A 21,231-nucleotide genomic window follows, 5' to 3' on the forward strand; every position below is an offset into this window, starting at 1 on the left:
GGGTCATCTAGCCCAACCCGCCTGCAACGCAGAGGGTTCAAGTTTGCTTTGTTTGGAGCAGGGCTGTCCTGGGGTAGGTCGGAGTCCCCCCATCCTGACCGTTGCCTCTTTCCCTCCCGTCCCTCCCCGCAGAAGGCCCGTCCAAGCCCCGCAGCCCCGAGGCCAAGATCAACGGCTCGGTGGCCGTCCTGAAGTGGAGCGAGCCCCTTGAGAACGGCGGCCGCGACGACGTGGCCTACCACGTCACCTGCTCCGAGTGCCCCGAGAAGCAGCCGTGCCGGCCCTGCTCCCGCCTGGCTTACGCCCCCCGGTCCAGGGGCTTGTGGGAGCGCTCGGTCACCGTGGAGGGGCTACAGCCCTACATCAACTACCTCTTCCGGATCCAAGCCGTCAACGGCGTCTCCGAGATGAGCCACAACCCGCCGGCCTCAGAGTCCATCAACGTGACCACCAACAAGGACGGTCAGTTGCTCCCACAGCCGGAACGGAGCAGGAATGCTTTATTATTTACCGTATACCCCGCCCATCTGATTGCGTTTCCCCAGCCACTCTGGGCGGCTCCCAACAGAATGTTAGAAACACAATAAAACAGTCAAAAATTCCCCAAACAGGGCTGCCTTCAGATGTCTTCCAAATGTCAGATAGTTGTTTCTTTCCTTGACATCTGACGGGAGGGCGTTCCACAGGGCGGGCGCCACCACCGAGAAGGCCCTCTGCCTGGTTCCCTGTAACTTGGCTTCTCGCAGGGAGGGAACCGCCAGAAGGCCCTCGGAGCTGGACCTCAACGTCTGGGCAGAATGATGGGAGTGGAGACGCTCCTTCAGGTATGCTGGGCCTTTGAGGTCATTTGGGGCTTTCAAGGTCAGCACCAACACTTTGAATTGTGCTCACAAACGTACTGAGAGCCAATGGAAGTCTTTCAGGACTGGTGTTATGTGGTCTCAGCGGCCGCTCCCAGTCCCCAGTCTAGCAGCCGTATTCTAGATTAGTTGTAGTTTCCGGGTCACCTTCGAACGTAGACTGCATGGCAGTAGTCCAAGCGGGAGATAACTAGGGCATGCACCACTCTGGCGAGACAGTCTGCGGGCAGGGAGGGTCTCATCCTGCGTACCAGATGGAGCTGGTAAACAGCTGCTCTGGACACAGAATTGACCTGCGCCTCCATGGACAGCAGTGAGTCCAAAATGACTCCCAGGCTGCGCACCTTGTCCTTCAGGGGCACAGTTGCCCCATTCAGGACCAGGGAGTCCTCCACACCTGCCCGCCTCCTGTCCCCCCAAAACAGTACTTCTGTCTTGTCAGGATTCAACCTCAATCTGTTAGCCGCCATCCATCCTCCAACCGCCTCCAGGCACTCACACAGGACCTTCACCAACTTCACTGGTTCTGATTTGAAAGAGAGGTAGAGCTGGGTATCATCCGCATGATCTCTCCCAGCGGCTTCATATAGATATTAAAAACCATGGGGGAGAGGACGGACCCCTGAGGCACCCCACAAGTGAGAGCCCAGGGGTCTGGACACTCATCCCCCACCCCACTTTCTGAACCCGGCCCAGGAGGAAGGAGCGGAACCACTGTATGACAGTGCCCCCAGCTCCCAGCCCCTCTAGATGGTCCAGAAGGATGTCATGGTCAATGGTGTCAAAGGCTTCTGTTACTGGACCCAGGACCGATGGGAGCTGTAGCTTTGGGTTCCAGTGCTACGCGAGAGAGAGACCGCAGAAAGCCTCCTAGGGGCTGCCTCATCACCCGTGGCTCACGCGGCCCCCTGTTTTCTCTCCCCACAGTCCCCCAGCCCGTCTCCGAAATCCAGCAAACGTCCGCCAGCTCCAGCACCGTCACTTTGACTTGGCCTCCCGTCCAACCTCCCACCGGGAGCATCCTGGACTACGAAGTCAAATATTATGAGAAGGTGAGCAGAAGAGGGGGGAGAGACGTCGGAAGGGACCTCCAGGGGCCATCCAGCCCACCCCCCTGCGGCGGGGGTGGTGTGTTGGAAGAGGAGCAGTTTTCCGGCACCCCTTCACCACCCTTTTCCCTCCCATGCAGAGCGGTGGGGGCACCATGTTTGTGAAGACGTCGGAGAACCAGGTGACGCTGAGCGGCTTGCGGCGAGGGGCGATGTACGGGGTTCAAGTCCGCGCCCGCTCGGAGGCCGGGTACGGGACGTTTGGGCCCGAGAAGGCCTTCCAGACCCAGGGAATGGGTGAGTAAGAGCTCTTAATATTATCCTGTGTTTCCTTCCCATTAGGATAACTCAATCCTTCTTTTCTTTTCCATCTTTTAAACTTTTCCCTTACTCTTATGTTGTGATGTTTTTTCTTCTGTATTGAATTTTTCCGTACATAACCTTCGTTGTAAATGATCATTTACGTCTGTATTTTAAACCAATAAAGATTTACCATGGAGGGGGGGGGAATGATAAATTGAGCACATGGGAGGGGTGTACCGTATATCTGACTAGGGGCTGGTGGGAGTTTCTGTCCAAAATGGGTGCGGGATGGTGGGAGCGGATTCGGAACTGAAATATACTCAGAGTCAAGTGTGGATTTCATGCTCTTTATTCAGCTCATAGTAGTGAGGAATGAAAGTTCCCCCACAATATCTGCTTTATATACATTATTTACACAATGGGCCCCACGTGATTGGCTAATTCTGGGATTCTACTGTAGGCCAATCAGGCTGCAGATTCCCTTCCACCTGGAGCTGGATTGGGTGGCTCCTGCGGACCAATCAGACTGCTGCAATTTGGATCCTATTGTTCTAGGGCCAATCAGACTGCTGCAATTTGGATCCTATTCAACTCAGTACATAACAGGAACAGTACTCCAGAATGCCTTAGGTAACAGCAGGCAGACCAGTCATGCCCCCAGGCCCAGTTTAAAAGGCCACGTGGCTCACTCAGCCAAAGTCCTGGCTCTAGAGAAGTCCTTTCGCCTGGCGCCTAAAGATATGTGATAATGTAAAAGCGTTTGGCGAAGGTGTCAGGCGAGCCTCCCTGGGGAGAGCATCCCACAGAGGGAACGACGGTGTAGAAACATAAAAAAACATACAGTCAAATCATTGTTGTTGTTTAGTCGTTTAGTGGTGTCCGCCTCTTTGTGACCCCCTGGACCAGAGCACGCCAGGCACTCCTGTCTTCCACTGCCTCCCGCACTTTGGTCAGACTCATGTTTGTAGCTTCGAGAACACTGTCCAACCATCTTGTCCTTTATCGTCCCCTTCTCCTTGTGCCCTCTATCTTTCCCAAGATCAGGGTCTTTCCCAGAGAGTCTTCTCTTCTCATGAGGTGGCCAAAGTCTTGGAGACTCAGCTTCAGGATCTGTCCTTCCAGTGAGCACTCAGGGCTGATTTCCTTCAGAATGGAGAGGTTGGATCTTCTTGCAGTCCATGGGACTCTCAAGAGTCTCCTCCAGCACCAGAATTCAAAAGCATCCATTCTTCGGCCATCAGCCTTCTTGATGGTCCAGCTCTCACTTCCACACATCACTCCTGGGAAAACCATAGCTTTAAATCAAGTCAAATTTAAGGAGCTTAAAAAACAGAAGAATTAAATGATGTCAAAATGCACCAGAATTCTTTCTCATGTTGCATTTTAATGATGTAACGAGCCCTGGGTGCTCAATAAATCATCATAATTCTGATAGATTTCTCCCTGCTCTTCCAACCCCGTAGAGTCAGGAAGCAGCACGGAGAAGCTGGCCCTGATTGTGGGAACAGCAGCGTTGGGGGCGCTCCTGGTCCTGGCTGTGATCATTGTGGCCATCGTCTGCTTCCGGTAAGGTGCCGCGTCCCAGAGCTGGCCGAGGGGATGTGATTAACCGGAGGTTGTGGGAGGGGCTAAATGGACAGTGGGAGGAGCCGGCTGGAGGGCTGATGGGAAACGTAGTCCAAAATGGCTGCGGGGAGGATGGGAGCTGCAGTCAGGCCCTTGAGGGGCAGAGCGCAAAGGAATTTCAGACAGTGATTGACGCCTCCCTTTGGAACGCAGTTGTGGGGGAGGAGCTAAAGGGAGGGATAGTGGGCGGAGCCACCGAGTTGGCCATGATGCCATCTTGTTTCCTCCCTCTGGCAGCCGCCAGGGGTCGTCCAGGTCACGGGAGCAAGAATACTCCGACAAGCCTGGGCAGTACCTGATTGGACACGGTGAGTGAGCGGAGGCGGGCACCGTGGTGATGTCGGTGGGAGGAGCCTAGGTGGTGGGAGGAGCTAAGGCAGAAAGGCCCGCAAGGGGGGGCATGTTTGGGTTAGTCCTTTGCCAGCTCCGAAAGCGAAAATTCCTGACGTGCCCTGGTTTTCGGATGTAAAAATGGCGTCCAGGGGGGAGTTTTGCTGAATTAGAAAAACGTCGGGAAACTCGGATGGATGGCAACACAATGGGAAAAGCGGCGGAAACAACTCCCAAATCTAAAAATCACTTAAAAAGGTCAACAATTTGGGTTTGTTCCCCCCCAGAAAATGCTCAACGACTCTGTGGGTGTCGGGAAATATGGCAACCCTACAAAAGGGGTATATTTTAATGCCCTATACGACCTAGGACCCTCGTACCTACGGGACCGCCTCTCCTGGTATGTCCCACGGAGGACCTTACGGTCTTCAAACAAAAACATCTTGGAGATCCCAGGCCACAGGGAGGTTAGGCTGGCCTCAACCAGAGCCAGGGCTTTTTCGGCCGTGGCCCCGACTTGATGGAACGCTCTGTCTCAAGAGACTAGGGCCCTGCGGGACTTGACATCTTTCCGCAGGGCCTGCAAGACAGAGCTGTTCCACCAGGCCTTTGGCCAGGGCACAGTCTGACCCCCTCCTTCAGTAATCCTCACAGAACCCTAGCCCAACGGTTGACATTAATTTGATTTTGAATTGATTTTAAAATGAATTGATTTTAGAATGCTGTGTTACTTTTATTGTTAGCTGCTCTGAGCCCAGGATCGGCTGGGGAGGGCGGGATGTAAATAAAATTATTATTATTATTATTATTATTATTATTATTATTATTATTATTAGGTTTATTATGTTTATGGTTCCTCCCCTCTCCAGGCACCAAGGTCTACATCGACCCTTTCACCTACGAAGACCCAAATGAAGCTGTGCGCGAGTTTGCCAAAGAGATTGACGTATCGTACGTCAAAATCGAGGAGGTCATTGGCGCAGGTAAGGACGACACCTTATTTTGCGGCGGGTTGGGCTGGATGACCTTTGGGTATCCCGACCCTTCTATGATTCTAAGTCACAGGCAGTAGTAGTTTTTACCTCCAGCTGCCTGGGTCTGGCTCCTGCATCGGGGCCAGGTTTCCTCCCAGTTTCCCCGCGAAAGAGAAAGCCCGGAGGGGGATCCCCGCCCAAGCAGATCCCGACCTCCCTGCTCCCTCTCCTGAGTCTCTCTTCCCGCAGGCGAGTTTGGGGAGGTTTGCCGTGGCCTCCTGAAAGTGCCCGGGAAGAAGGAAATCTACGTGGCCATCAAGACCCTGAAAGGCGGCTACACTGAGAAGCAGCGGCGGGAGTTCCTCAGCGAGGCCAGCATCATGGGGCAGTTTGAGCACCCCAACATCATCCGCCTGGACGGGGTCATCACGAATAGCGTCCCCGTCATGATCGTCACCGAATTCATGGAGAACGGAGCCCTGGACTCCTTCCTCCGGGTAAGGACGGAGGCAGGAGCCAAGAGAGGGCTGGGGGGGTGCAGGCCAGAGGGGGTAGGGACCCCCCAATACTTGTAATAAGAAAAGCTTGGGAGACTTTTGCCCAACCTTACAATAATAATAATAATAATAATAATAATAATAATAATAATAATAATAATAATAATAATAATAATAATTTATTATGTATACCCTGCCCATCTGGCTGAGTTTCCCCAGCCACTCTGGGCAGCTCCCAATCAAATGTTAAAAACAGTACAGCATTAAATATTAAAAACTTCCCTAAACAGGGCTGCCTTCAGATTTCTTTTAAAGATAGGATAGCTGCTTATTTCCTTCACATCTGGAGGGAGGGCGTTCCACAGGGCGGGCGCCACCACCGAGAAGGCCCTCTGCCTGGTTCCCTGTAACCTCGCTTCTCGCAATCAGGGAACCGCCAGAAGGCCCTCGGCCTTAACACCTGAAGGCAGCCCTGTTTAAAGGTAAAGGTAAAGGTAAAGGGACCCCTGACCATTAGGTCCAGTTGTGGCCGACTCTGGGGTTGCGGCGCTCATCTCGCTTTACTGGCCGAGGGAGCCGGCGTACAGCTTCCGGGTCATGTGGCCAGCAGGACTAAGCCGCTTCTGGCGAACCAGAACAGCGCACGGAAACGCTGTTTACCTTCCCGCCGGAGTGGTACCTATTTATCTACTTGCACTTTGATGTGCTTTCGAACTGCTAGGTTGGCAGGAGCAGGGACCGTGCAACGGGAGCTCACCCCGTGGCGGGCATTCGAACCGCCAACCTTCTGATTGGCAAGCCCAAGAGGCTCAGTGGTTTAACCCACAGCGCCACCCGCGTCCCAGTCCTGTTTAGGGAAGCTTTTAATGTTTGATGCATTGCGGTATTTTAATATTTTGTTGGAAGCCACCCAGAGTGGCTGGGGAAGCCCAGCCAGATGGGCGGGGTATAAATAAATTATTATTATTATTATTATTATTATTACTACTACTACTACTACTACTACTACTACTGTAATCTCAGTGGAGACTTTTTCACCCGAATTCCCCAATTTGCCGCTTCTTTTGGCTGCATCGACTCCGAGTGACTGACAATATCTTAACGAAACACTTGCAGACATGAGAAGCGTACATGAACACACATAGACAAGGAAAGCATATATAATATATATAATTATTTTTGCTTCATATGCAGCTTGATGTTTTGGACCAAGGGCGGGTCGTCGAAAACATCTGGGGAGGGCCTTGAGTCGACGAAGGGTTAAGTTTCCACAGGGCGGGGTGGCTCCCCTAACTCGGCCTTTCTCAATCTGGAGGGGTCCCCAGATGTTGGGACTACAACTCCCATCATCCACTGGCCGTGCTCGCTAGTGATGATGGGCGTTGTAGTCCAAGAATGTCCCAAGGCTGAGAAAGGCTGTCTGTAACTGTTCCTAAGGCGCCTTCCCTGTCTTGCTTTTCCGCAGCTGAACGACGGGCAGTTCACCCCCATCCAACTGGTGGGGATGTTGCGGGGGATCGCGTCCGGCATGCGCTACCTCTCCGACATGAGCTACGTCCACCGGGATTTAGCCGCCCGCAACATCCTGGTCAACAGCAACTTGGTCTGCAAAGTCTCCGATTTCGGCCTGTCTCGCTTTCTCGAGGAGAATTCGTCTGACCCCACCTACACCAGTTCGCTGGTACAGAAAATTGGTTTTGTGTTTTCCCCGCTCTCGGTTATTCTATTCTATTCTATTCTATTCTATTCTATTCTATTCTTTATTTGTTTCATAAAATGTATATACCGCTTGATTGCAGAAGGAAACCTCAAAGCGGTTTACCAAAAAAGGACAAAACTATCGCTAAAAGATGTACAACCGTCATTTAAAACATGCAGAAAGTTAAACGTTAGCAGAGTTGACGTGAACACGAGCAGCAGGAATTGAAGGGAGTAAAAAGGTTAAATTGGTAAATAGGTTTGAATTAGTTATACGGCAAGACGGCGATACAAAATAAGGAACCGCCGGGGGGGGGGGGGAGTCGAAGAAAAAGCAGGTTGAATGTGTTTAGTTTCAATTTTTGTTGTTGAAATATTGTAAAATGCAAAAATGGAAACATAATAAAAAAAAACTTGCAGAAAGTTAACACCGCAGTAGAACAGAGCAAACCAAATTTAAACACAGGCTTTCTGAACTTCTGGGTAAGGTAAAGGGACCCCTGACCATTAGGTCCAGTCGTGGCCGACTCTGGGGTTGCGGCGCTCATCTCGCTCTATAGGCCGAGGGAGCCGGCGTACAGCTTCCAGGTCATGTGGCCAGCAGGACTAAGCCGCTTCTGGCGAACCAGAGCAGCACACGGAAACGCCCTTTACCTTCCCGCCAGAGTGGTACCTATTGATCTACTTGCACTTTGACGTGCTTTCGAACTGCTAGGTTGGCAGGAGCAGGGACCGAGCAACGGGAGCTCACCCCGTCGCGGGGATTCGAACAGCCGACCTTCTGATCGGCAAGTCCTAGGCTCTGTGGTTTAACCCACAGCGCCACCCGCGTCCCTAGGGCTGCCTAAATGAGAATGCCTTTGTCAGGCGTCAGAAACAAAATGGTGAGGGCGCCTGTCCAGTGTCAATAGGCAGGGAGTTCCAAAGATTGAGTTCTACAGACGTAGATGAGGTATCAGGTGGCAATTTTAGCAGGGCCGGTTCCCCAGATCTCAGCAGTCAAAGGGGCGCATGTGGGATCAGGCGGCCTCGTAGGGGAACTGGTCCCAAGTTCTTAAGGGCTTTGTGTAATAGTAGTAACACCTTGAACTCGGAACAGCTTTGGTCCAGCGCAGCGAGCTACAGGGCAAAGCGGGAATTCGAACCCGGGTCTCTCTCAGGTCCTGGTCCACCACTTAAGCTCTGCATCTCAGGAGGAACCCAGGCATCCTGGGAGACGAGTTGAGGGGGGTGTCAGAAGCCTCTCCCTCTTCTTCCATTGGTCGATCCTCCCGATCTCTCTCCTCAGGGTGGGAAGATCCCGATCCGGTGGACGGCCCCGGAAGCCATCGCCTTCCGCAAGTTCACCTCCGCCAGCGACGTCTGGAGCTACGGGATCGTCATGTGGGAAGTCATGTCGTTCGGGGAGAGGCCATATTGGGACATGTCAAACCAGGATGTGAGTGGCTCCCCTACCCTCATCCAGCCTCCCCTCAGGTCTTTCAGATGTTTTGGATTACAGCTCCCATCAGCCCCCGGCCAACGCGGCCATTTTGGCCTACAGCTCCCATCAGCCCCCGGCCAATGCGGCCATGTTGGCCTACAGCTCCCATCAGCCCCCAGCCAACACGGCCATTTTGGCCTACAGCTCCCATCAGCCCCCAGCCAACACGGCCATTTTGGCCTACAGCTCCCATCAGCCCCATCCAGGGCGGCCATTTTGGCCTACAGCTCCCATCAGCCCCCGGCCAGGGCGGCCATTTTGGCCTACAGCTCCCATCAGCCCCCGGCCAGGGTGGCCATTTTGGCCTACAGCTCCCATCAGCCCCCGGCCAGCGCTGCCATTTTGGCCTACAGCTCCCATCAGCCCCCAGCCAGCACGGCCATTTTGGCCTACAGCTCCCATCAGCCCCCGGCCAATGCGGCCATGTTGGCCTACAGCTCCCATCAGCCCCCAGCCAACACGGCCATTTTGGCCTACAGCTCCCATCAGCCCCCAGCCAACACGGCCATTTTGGCCTACAGCTCCCATCAGCCCCCGGCCAGGGCGGCCATTTTGGCCTACAGCTCCCATCAGCCCCCGGCCAGCGCTGCCATTTTGGCCTACAGCTCCCATCAGCCCCCAGCCAGCACGGCCATTTTGGCCTACAGCTCCCATCAGCCCCCGGCCAATGCGGCCATGTTGGCCTACAGCTCCCATCAGCCCCCAGCCAACACGGCCATTTTGGCCTACAGCTCCCATCAGCCCCCAGCCAATGCGGCCATTTTGGCCTACAGCTCCCATCAGCCCCAGCCAGCACGGCCATTTTGGCCTACAGCTCCCATCAGCCCCCGGCCAATGCGGCCATGTTGGCCTACAGCTCCCATCAGCCCCCAGCCAACACGGCCATTTTGGCCTACAGCTCCCATCAGCCCCCAGCCAATGCGGCCATTTTGGCCTACAGCTCCCATCAGCCCCATCCAGGGCGGCCATTTTGGCCTACAGCTCCCATCAGCCCCCGGCCAGGGCGGCCATTTTGGCCTACAGCTCCCATCAGCCCCTGGCCAGGGCGGCCATTTTGGCCTACAGCTCCCATCAGCCCCCGGCCAGCGCGGCCATTTTGGCCTACAGCTCCCATCAGCCCCTGGCCAGTGCAGCCATTTTGGCCTACAGCTCCCATCAGCCCCTGGCCAGTGTGGCCATTTTGGCCTACAGCTCCCATCAGCCCCTGGCCAGTGCGGCCATTTTGGCCTACAGCTCCCATCAGCCCCTGGCCAGTGCGGCCATTTTGGCCTACAGCTCCCATCAGCCCCCAGTCAATGTGGCCATTTTGGCCTACAGCTCCCATCAGCCCCCATCCAGGGCGGCCATTTTGGCCTACAGCTCCCATCAGCCCCAGCCAGGGTGGCCATTTTGGCCTACAGCTCCCATCAGCCCCCGGCCAGTGCGGCCATTTTGGCCTACAGCTCCCATCAGCCCCATCCAACGTGGCCATTTTGGCCTACAGCTCCCATCAGCCCCCAGCCAACGCGGCCATTTTGGCCTACAGCTCCCATCAGCTCCATCCAGGGTGGCCATTTTGGCCTACAGCTCCCATCAGCCCCGGGCCAGCGTGGCCATTTTGGCCTACAGCTCCCATCAGCCCCCAGCCAGGGCAGCCATTTTGGAGCCTGATGGGAGTTGTAGTCCTTGCTTTTGAAACCTCTTATCGGCTTACAGATAAGCACCCCCATTTAATTTTCTGATGATCCTCCTCACCGCCAAGCCCCAAATCTTCGTGGGAGAGGAGGAATGTCCTTCCAGGCTTCCTTGGAGGGAGCTCGCTCTGGGGCTGCCCCCCATGACCTCTCTCTGCATTTCCCTCTTTATTTCTTCCCGCATTGCAGAGGGCTGGACTAGATATCCCTGGGGGGTCCCTTCCAAATCGATGATTCCGCAGCCACCGAAGGCAATGTCCTCTCCTTCATTGGAGGTTTCCCAACAGCGGCTGGACGGCCCTCTGTCGGGGTTTTTTTTTTTTTTGCTGAGTTTCCTGCATGACAACGGGGGTGGACTGGATGACCTTTGGTGGTCCCTTCCATGATTCTGTGATTCCGCCCCCCAGGTGATAAACGCCATCGAGCAGGACTACCGGCTCCCGCCCCCTACGGACTGCCCCACTTCGCTGCACCAGCTGATGCTCGACTGCTGGCAGAAGGACCGTAACACCCGGCCCCGATTCGCCCAGATCGTCAACTCCTTGGACAAGCTGATCCGGAACCCGGCCAGCCTCAAGATCGTCTCGCGGGGGAACGGAGGGTGAGTCCGGATGAGGCCCCTGCCCTCTTCCCCGGGGAGATCTGGCCTCGGAAATTACTGCCCTTGCTGATTATTCTGCATTGCAGTTGAAACTTGCCTCTCCTCCAAGAATATGTAGTTCTCTTCCACCCCCACTTTAATTCTCACAACGCCCCTTTGAGGTAGGCTAGACCGTGGGCAAGTGACTGGCTCCCCTGGGCCAGTGATTTGACCCCCACTGTCCCGGGTCCAATGCTCTAACCACTACACCACCGCTGCCTCCCCAAGGAAATAGTTTCCAACCAGGAGATGTCATCGAGGATTGAACCCGGGACCTTCCGCTCACAAGGCAAAGGCTCTGCCATTAAATCGCAGCCCTTCTCTAGGACTCTTATGTGGGGTTGGGGGACCCATATCTGGGGGCTTGCGGACACAGTTAGATTTCAGAGGTTGCCGCCCCCAGGGTAATTGACCATCGCAGAATTGGAAGGTACAGGCCAACTCCCCATGTACACAAGGTCAAGGCATAATAATAATAATGTTATTATTTATACCCCGCCCATCTGGCTGGGTTTCCCCAGCCACTCTGGGCGGCTTCCAACAAAATATTACAAACAATACAGCGTAAGACATTAAAACTTCCCTAAACAGGGCCGCCTTCAGTTGTCTTTTAAAAGTAAAATACAGTGGTACCTCGGGATGCGAACGGGATCCGTTCCGGAGCCCCGTTCGCATCCCGAACAGAAGGTAACACACGACAGCGCGTCTGTGTGCGCGCGGGTCGCGTTTCGCCGCTTCCGCGCATGCGCATCATGTCTTTTTGACCGTCTGTGCATGCGCGAGCGGCAAAACCCAGAAGTAATGCGCTCCGTTACCTTTGGGTCGCCGCGGAGCACAACACAAAAGCGCTCAACTTGAAGCGTATTTATCACGAGGTATGACCGTAGTTGTTTATTGCCTTGACATCTGAAGGGAGGGTGTTCCACAGGGCGGGTGCCACCACCGAGAAGGCCCTCTGCCTGGGTCCCTATAACTTGGCTTCTCGCAATGAGGGAACCGCCAGAAGGCCTTCGGCGCTGGACCCAGGTGTCCGGGGTGGAGACGCTCCTTCAGGTCTCCTGGGCCTTTGAGGCCGTTTAGGGCTTTCAAGGTCAGCACCAACACTTTGAATTGTGCTCGGAAACGTGGCCTCGAACCCAGAACAGGCACAGAAAGGGACAAAAATGGCGTCTAGCAATCCCACCGGCATTTGAGGTTTTCCAAAGGGTTTTTTGAGGGTTTTCAGAGGGTGCTTGGAGGCTATTCCCACGGCGTTCCCAATCCACGCGATTTCACGTGCCTCGAAACATAACCCCCGCATAAATGGGAGAGTTCCCTGTTTGTTGGTTTTTCAGCCAGTTAGTTTTTTAGCGGTTTTCCATCATTTTTAACAAATCGTACTGCAAATCAGCGCAAATTTAATACAGATTTAAAGGCTGACTTCCGTGAGTCTGTGGCTTCTGTCTCCCTCACCTTCACCACCGTAACCCTACTGAAATGGCTGCCCTGCTCACTCACTCACTCTCTATCTCTCCTTCCGCCCCCCATAATCTCAGGCCGTCCCACCCCCTCCTGGACCAGCGCCTGCCCCATTACTCCTCCTTTGCATCCATCGGCGACTGGCTCCGCGCCATCAAGATGGGGCGCTACGAAGAGAACTTCGCCGGCGCCGGGTTCACCTCCTTCGAGCTGGTCAGCCAACTCTCCACCGAGTGAGTGAGCCTGCGGGGCAAGGAGGGTCCCAAGACCCTTGGGTGTGGGGAGACGGGGCAGCGAGTTCGAGGTGGGGCGGTAACGCCGCACTGAAATCGCGTCTGTGGTTCCCGCACGACGGGGTTGGACTAGATGACCGCATGGGGTCCCTTCCAACTGTGGTGACTCCTCTCTCCTCCTCTCTTGGCTTTCCCTCTGCAGAGACCTCCTCCGGATCGGCGTGACGTTGGCCGGACATCAGAAGAAGATCTTGTCCAGCATTCAGAACATGCGTGTTCAGAGCAAGTCCGGCTCCTCTTTGGGACCCTACTGACCACAGAGGAAGGAAACGGTCCAAAATTATTGCGTTTTGACCGCTCTTCCCCATCCTCAATCAGACGGTGACGATTGTGGCCTCTTGACTTGGGACATCGGCTGCCTCCTTCCTGCTCGTCTCTCTTATTTTTCACTTATTTTTCAGTTTTGGAACAGCGTATTCCGCGGGGAATAATTCGGCTTTCTCTCTCCCCCGCCGCGTCTCCTCTCATCCTTTGGCACGGAAAGGGATGGAAAGATTATTTAACTGTTCGAGCGCGATGAGGATAGTCCTTTTTTTTGCCAGTCGAGTCGCCACGAATGGCCGCTCCCGGGTTGAGGAGTCGCTTTCGGTACCCGCCGGGCCACTTTTCAAGATGGCCGAACGCAGCGCCAACAAAGATGGCCGACAAACCCCCGGCGTCTTCCGTCCCTGCCATTCCGTGGGCCTCGGCGCCTTCGCGTGACCTTCCGTGGCTCCAAAACTTCTGAACGTTGGAAAAGCCAAAGATGGCCTCCTGCCGGCCAAGTTTCCCAGACCGCGGTTCACGCCGCAAAATGGCCGCCCTCCCGCTGTCTTCCGGAGCGGCTGGCCTGTTTGTTGGAGGTTGCAAGGTGGCCGCCTGGTTGGCAGGAATGAGGTGGCCGCTGAGGGAAATGAAATTCCTTTGCCACCTGGCCTTCAAGATGGCCACCCCCTTCTGCTTGGTGGCAACGTTTTCAAAATGGAGGCTGTTGGATCCCTGTCTTTCTGCCATTTTGGGGTGTGTTTTAAAAACTTTGGCTCACCATGGTGCTGTCCTGTATGGAGGATTTGTGTGGGATGATCACCAGAGGCCTTATACAATTTGTCGTCCGTCCTTTTGGGGTGACGGGGAGGGTGGCCGCCCGTTGTCTACCAATTTCTGGAAATGGGGAGCCTTACTTGAATCTAAATGGACATATTCCATTATAATAAAGGGACGGGGGTCAAGGTTTCTGCACACTTTGACGTGCAGCCCCTGACTCTCCACGTCCCTAATGCCAAAGAGGGACTGTCATTGGCAGTGCCGCGTTCGCCAGAGTGCAACTTGTCGCCACATTCAAAGCTGGAGGGAAACGGCAGCTGTGTAGTGATGTCATCAGGAGCAGGAGTGATGTCACCTCTGCCTGCTGAGTCTATGAGCTTTCAAGGACATGCACGCCACAGAGAAGGGTTAAACCGTCGCGTTGAAATAACCATATGACAATCAGAAGACTGCACTTTCTGATGATGTCACTGTGATGATGTCACAGGAGGGAAAAGCGAAGCTTTTGCTCTGGGATATCTCACGCTGCCTTTTTATGGCTTTTGCCACTCGAGACCAATAATGCCCTGGAGACGGTCAGGGATGTCCCGGGCACTGGACTGTGATGTCATCGCGGTGCGAGAGCAAGACCCTTCTCTCTGTGACATCATCTCCGTGTGACTGCGGGTGCTGGGAGAACCGGCGGCCGAAGCCGGTGGAAGGAGATGTTTGGTTTCGCTCTCTTAATGACATCGAAACAAAGTGCCTCCAGATAAAATGTGGGCGCTGAGAGGTGATGTCACGGGAACAGGCCTGTGATGTCGTTACAAAGCGCTTCTCCTTTTGTATCATTTTGTTAACCTTCATATTGAAGGTGGTGATTTTCCTTTTTATTAAAAAAACAAAAAACAGTATATGAAACTGAGGCGAATATTGCTGCCTGGGTTGGGTGTGTGTGTGTGTGTGTGGAGTGGAACAGGGGACGGGACTTGTCATGGGGGGGCAGAATTTGATGCTGCAATTATACCCCCTCCTTCCTTATTTTCTGGAACAAAGTCTCAAAGGTTCCAGCGCCCAGGGTCCCAAATTTAAAGCACTGGGTTCCAGATTCCACAGCAGCTGGGATTTCCGTTCCCACATCTACCTAGAATCGCAAACTTTCTTTTTGTCTCCCAGCAGGAAGAGTGGCTAGTAGCCATATTTATCCTCCACAAAATTGTCTTAATCCAGGCATAGGCAAACTCGGCCCTCCAGATGTTTTGGAACTACAACTCCCATCATCCCTAGCTAACAGGACCAGTGGTCAGGGGTGATGGGAGTTGTAGTCCCAAAAACACCTGGAGGGCCGTGTTTGCCTAGACCTGGTCTAGACCTCTTTTGGCAGCTAAGACAGGCTGGCAAGGCATTAGAAGCCCTTCGCGGTCTGCCCGGGTTATGGGGCTGGATCCGCTCCTCAACCCTCGTTACGATTGTCGGAAAGAGAAGAGTCTTATCCCAAGCCACCCCATGGAAGCGACACATTATTAGCTCTGGTTTGGGGCGTTGGGAGCCCACAGGGCACCAGGTTGGGGAAGACTGGCTGAATCGAACTGCCCTATGGAAGGGCAGTCTATCTGGACATCTGCTGGAACCTAGGACGACCCTGCTTTTCACAGTTGCCAACCAGAGTTATATAGAGATTTTTGTTGTTTAGTCGTTTAGTCGTGTCCGCCTCTTCGTGACCCCCTGGACCAGAGCACGCCAGGCACTCCTGTCTTCCACTGCCTCCTGCAGTTTGGTCAAACTCATGCTGGTAGCTTCGAGAAAACTGTCCATCCATCTTGTCCTCCGTCTTCCCCTTCTCCTTGTGCCCTCCATCTTTCCCAACATCAGGGTCTTTTCCAGGGAGTCTTCTCTTCTCATGAGGTGGCCAAAGTCTTGGAGCCTCAGCTTCAGGATCTGTCCTTCCAGTGAGCACTCAGGGCTGATTTCCTTCAGAATGGAGAGGTTGGATCTTCTTGCAGTCCAGGGGACTCTCAAGAGTCTCCTCCAGCACCAGAATTCAAAAGCATCCATTCTTCGGCCACCAGCCTTCTTGATGGTCCAGCTCTCACTTCCATACATCACTACTGGGAAAACCATAGCTTTAACTATACGGACCTTTGTTGCCAAGGTGATGTCTCTGCTTTTTAAGATGCTGTCTAGGTTTGCCATCGCCTTTCTCCCAAGAAGCAGGCGTCTTTTAATTTCGTGGCTGCTGTCACCATCTGCAGTGATCATGGAGCCCAAGAAAGTAAAATCTCTCACTCATATAGAGATATATATATACTTATTTATTTGATTTCTATACCTCCCTTCACCCAGGCACCACAGGATGGTGTATAATCTGAAAACACAAAAATAATAGGGAATCCCACAAGGGGGATCCGAGTGCGAGAGTGACAGTCTCCCCTCCTGTGGTTTCTGGAAATTGTTCCCCTGAAGCATTGTTACCTCTGACCGTGGAGCCATCGCTAGGCCTCTCCTCCTCCGTGGATTTGTCTAGACCTCTTCTAAAGCCTGTTGCCTTTGTCCATGGAGTTTTCTTGGCAGGGATACTAGAGTGGCTTGCCGGTTCCTGCTCCAGGTGACAGCAGTCACGAAATTAAAAGACGCCTGCTCCTTGGGAGAAAGGCGATGGCAAACCTAGACAGCATCTTGAAAAGCAGAGACATCACCTTGCCGACAAAGGTCCGTATAGTTAAAGCTCTGGTTTTCCCAGTAGTGATGTGTGGAAGTGAGAGCTGGACCATAAAGAAGGCTGATCACTGAAGAATGGATGCTTTTGAATTATGGTGCTGGAGGAGACTCTTGAGAGTCCCATGGACTGCAAGAAGATCCAACCTCTCCATTCTGAAGGAAATCAGCCCTGAGTGCTCACTGGAAGGACAGATCCTGAAGTTGAGGCTCCAAGACTTTGGCCACCTCAGGAGAAGAGAAGACTCCCTGGAAAAGACCCTGATGTTGGGGAAGATGGAGGGCACAAGGAGAAGGGGACGACAGAGGACGAGATGGTGGGACAGTGTTCTCCAAGCTACCAGCATGAGTCTGACCAAACTGCGGGAGGCAGTGGAAGACAGGAGTGCCTGGTGTGCTCTGGTCCAGGGGGTCACAAAGAGTCGGACACCACTAAATGACTAAATAACAACAACTTCTAAAGCCATCTAGGCCAGTGGCCGTCGCTGCCTCCTGCAACAGGGAGTTCCATAGGTTAACTGCACCCGGCGGAGCTACGTTTGGGGAGCTAGCGGGAGAGAGGGCTGTTGCCTTCAGGAACGGCTCGTGGGCTTTCCAGACACAGCAGTTGCTGTGCCGGATGAGGCCCGTTTGGTCAAATCCTGCTTAGCAGGAAGAACTTTCTGACTGTAAGAGCCGTTTGACGGTGGAATGGTCTCGGGGAGGTTTGTAGGCTCTCCTTCCTCGGAGGTTTTAAGCAGATGGCCATCTGTCATGGATGCTCTAATAATAATAATAATAATAATAATTTATTATTTATACCCCGCCCATCTGGCTGAGTTTCCCCAGCCACTCTGGGCGGCTCCCAATCAAGTGTTAAAAACAATTCAGCGTTAAATATTAAAAGCTTCCCTAAACAGGGCTGCCTTAAGATGTCTTCTGAATGTCAGGTAGTTGTTTATCTCTGACATCTGATGGGAGGGCGTTCCACAGGGCGGGCGCCACTACCGAGAAGGCCCTCTGCCTGATTCCCTGCAACTTGGCTTCTCGCAGGGAGGGAACCGCCAGAAGGCCCTCGGAGCTGGACCTCAGAGTCCGGGTAGAACGATAGGGGTGGAGATGCTCCTTCAGGTCTACTGGGCCTTTGAGGCCATTTAGGGCTTTCAAAGTCAGCACCAACACTTTGAATTGTGCTCGGAAACGTACTGGGAGCCAATGTAGGTCTTTCAGAACTGGTGTTATATGGTCTTGGCGGCCGCTCCCAGTCCCCAGTCTAGCTGCCACATTCTGGATTAGTTGCAGTTTCCGGATCACCTTCAAAGGTAGCCCCACGTAGAGCGCATTGCAGTAGTCCAAGCGGGAGACAACTAGAGCATGCGCCACTCTGGCGAGACAGTCTGCGGGCAGGGAGGGTCTCAGCCTAGTAGTTGAGATTGCGGCCTTGCGCGGGGTTGGTCTAGATGACCCTCAGGGACCCCTCCAGTTCTACGATTTTTGGAACTCTCCATCCAAGCTGGACCCAGAGTTCCTGGATCCTTCGCACCGCTCCAGAGCAGGGAGAGAGTAAAGTAAAGGAAAGGAAAAGGGAGAATGTTCCCCACCCAAAATAGCAGGAAGCGTGGAAGGAAACTGACTGGGCAGAAATCCATTGAGAAGAGTCCTTTTTTCCAGGGAAGGGAAGCCACAGGTCAGATTCCTTGTGTAGAGACACAATGGGGGTTAATGGCTCTCTTGATTTATCGGCGTTCCGCGGGCCAAGCCCATGTTGATCCCATGCAGCTGGCTCTCACTCGAAGGACCTAAAACTGCTTTTTTGGGGGGCTGTGGGGGGGTGTCCCGGAAGTCCAACCCAAGAGGGAGGCAGATCTGAAATGTGGCAGAGACGTGAGGCTCGTGCGAATTCGGGAACTCCCGAATCCAAATGCGGCCACATTCCTTCTGGAAAATGTAGTCCAGAGGGACCCTTTAAAAATTATATTGGAAGGTTTTAGCGTCCAGTTGGCCTATGTCTGCAGCCCAACCCAGTTCAAGCCAGAATGTGCATTCTGCAAATGGATTTGAAAACCTTGCACCCGGGTTCTTCGCCTTTTTTACTCGGGTCGGTAGCACAGGTTACCAGCAGGTTCACAAAACTACAGTTCCCAGAGGTCTCTTAAATGGGGGCGAGGGGCAGCCAGCAAGAACAATGAGACTTTAAGGCAGGGGTCAGCAATTTTTTTTCAGCAGGGGGCTGGTCCACTGTCCCTCAGACCTTGTGGGGGGCCGGACGATTTTTTTGGGGGGGGGGATTAACGAATTCCTATGCCCCACAAATAACCCAGAGATGCATTTTAAATAAAAGGATTGATTCTACTCATGTAAAAAACACGATTTAGAAGGCGATTGGGCTGGATCCGGCCCCCGGGCCTTTGTTTGCCTACCCACGCTTTAAGGCAGTGATCCACTAACCGGTTACCCTAGATGCAAACCCCACTGAACTTAAGCATTTGCTTCCAAGTAATTTCAGGGATGCGGGTGGCGCTGTGGTCTAAACCACAGAGCCTAGAACTTGCCAATCAGAAGGTTGGCGGTTCGAATCCCCGCGACGGGGAGAGCTCCTGTTGCTCAGTCCCTGCTCCTGCCAACCTAGCAGTTCGAAAGCACACCAGTGCAAGTAGATAAATAGGTACCGCTCTGGCAGGAAGGTAAACGGCGTTTCCGTGCGCTGCTCTGGTTCGCCAGAAGCGGCTTAGTCCTGCTGGCCACATGACCCGGAAGCTGTACACCGGCTCCCTTGGTCAATAAAGTGAGATGAGCACCGCAACCCCAGAGTCGGCCATGACTGGACCTAATGGTCAGGGGTCCCTTTACCTTTACCTAATTTCAGTCAGTAGAGCACAAGAATCTCAGGGTTGTGGATTCAAGCTCGAAATTGGGTGAAAGATTCCGGCATTGCAGCGGGTGGGGCTGGATGACCCTCAGGGTCCCTACCACATGTCTACGATTTGCCGGCGTCTAGGACAACACGGCCAAGCGCTTCCCATTTATAATTTACTTCCAATCCTTACGATAACTTGCAAGGCAGGCGCAGGGACCATGTGTGGCTCTGAAGATGTTATGGATTTATGGAATCCTAGAATTGTGGCATTGGAAGAGAGCAAATTGGCATCTAGTCCAATCTCCTGCAGTGCAGGAATGAAAGCTATCGATCGCATTTCTGTTATGCTTTCCATTCGAATTTATCCCCAAGTGGAACTTTCTGGGATCATCCATTTGGCTCTGGCAATTATGACTATATTATCGCATGGCTCATTTTGCAAAGACTCCCGGTTCTTCCCAAAGGCCCACGCAGAATGCAGCTGCCACAAAAACCGGTCCACCCAGTGCAAATTTCTCCTGGGTTCGATATGGTGCCCCTTGCTGAGTAGAAGTGTCCGCGTTGTGCACAGGGCTCCTTTCACACATGCAGTTTGGGGTAACCTTCAGACTCCTTTCTGAAGCGTTTTGCAAAGAGGTGGCTGGGGAGAGATGTTGTGCTGTTGTTTTGCCCTCTCTACTGTGGCAGGAAAAACAAACGCAACCCTCCACAAACCCAGGTCGAGAGAAGCGAGGCCACAGGTTTTGCAAAGGAACAGCGGCCCCGTGTGGCCTCGCTGAGCTGTGCCACCCCTGGAAATCTGTAAACCTTTGTAGAAAGTAAAGGTAAAGGGACCCCTGACCATTAGGTCCGGTCGTGGCCAACTCTGGGGTTGTGGCGCTCATCTCGCTTTCCTGGCCGAGGGAGCCGGCGTACAGCTTCCGGGTCATGTGGCCAACATGACTAAGCCGCTTCTGGCGAACCAGAGCAGCGCATGGAAACGCCGTTTACCTTCCTGCCAGAGCGGTACCTATTCATCTACTTGCACTTTGAGGTGCTTTCGAACTGCTAGGTTGGCAGGAGCAGGGACCGAACAACAGGAGCTCACCCCGTCGCGGGGATTCGAACCGCCGAACTTATGATCGGGAAGTCCTAGGCTCTGTGGTTTAACCCACAGCGCCACCCGCGTCCCATGTGGAAAGTGCTTGCCGTTAATACATGTTTGCTGGAGACCTTAACCCAGGGGTCAGCAAACTTTTTCAGCAGGGGGCCGGTCCACTGTCCCTCAGACCTTGTGGGGGGCTGGACTATATTTTTTTGGGGGGGGGATGAATGAATTCCTATGCCCCACAAATAACCCAGAGATGCATTTTAAATAAAAGGGCACATTCTACTCATGTAAAAACACGCTGATTCCCGGACCGTCCGTGGGCCGGATTGAGAAGGCGATTGGGCCGTATCCAGCCTCCGGGCCTTAGTTTGCCTACCCATGCCTTAACTCATCATGCCATGCCTTAATTTGCACTCGGGGCTCTCAGGCCTCAGACCCAGAAACCTGTTTCTCATGCCAGCCTCCCGTCTCTGAAACACTACTTCCAAGGCTGTGTGTACGTATTCTCATCCCCTGCAGGCCAGATGGGAAAACCGTAAGCAGGATAGAAGCACAAGAGCAACTCTTGTGATTTCCAGCAGAGCGTAGCCAACATGGTTCGCGGCCCTCGATAGTCCTCTCCTGCTCCTGGTTTGCCCCATCCTCTTTTAAAGCCATTCAAGATGGAAGCCATCACTGATTCCTGTGGCAGGGAGTTCCGCAGG

The 21,231-nt window shown here is 53.5% G+C and overlaps 1 protein-coding gene across 2 annotated transcripts in view; it reads left to right on the plus strand.

Annotated features, from left to right (window-relative positions):
- The window catches only part of EPHB4 (EPH receptor B4), a 53,695-nt gene extending 38,888 nt beyond the window's left edge, over positions 1-14,807 (plus strand). For both annotated transcript variants that reach the window (XM_077916796.1, XM_028701843.2), the window contains 12 exons: positions 133-462; positions 1,788-1,912; positions 2,050-2,206; positions 3,676-3,778; positions 4,076-4,146; positions 5,038-5,151; positions 5,392-5,639; positions 7,105-7,320; positions 8,626-8,775; positions 10,901-11,094; positions 12,669-12,824; positions 13,027-14,807. In XM_077916796.1, the coding sequence (XP_077772922.1) occupies positions 133-462; positions 1,788-1,912; positions 2,050-2,206; positions 3,676-3,778; positions 4,076-4,146; positions 5,038-5,151; positions 5,392-5,639; positions 7,105-7,320; positions 8,626-8,775; positions 10,901-11,094; positions 12,669-12,824; positions 13,027-13,138 (1,976 nt within the window). In that variant the 3' untranslated portion in view covers positions 13,139-14,807. The remainder of the gene's footprint in view (positions 1-132; positions 463-1,787; positions 1,913-2,049; positions 2,207-3,675; positions 3,779-4,075; positions 4,147-5,037; positions 5,152-5,391; positions 5,640-7,104; positions 7,321-8,625; positions 8,776-10,900; positions 11,095-12,668; positions 12,825-13,026) is intronic.
- Positions 14,808-21,231: the final 6,424 nt, after the last annotated feature.

This window comes from Podarcis muralis, chromosome 13, assembly GCF_964188315.1.
Source record: "Podarcis muralis chromosome 13, rPodMur119.hap1.1, whole genome shotgun sequence".
NCBI lineage: Eukaryota > Metazoa > Chordata > Lepidosauria > Squamata > Lacertidae > Podarcis > Podarcis muralis.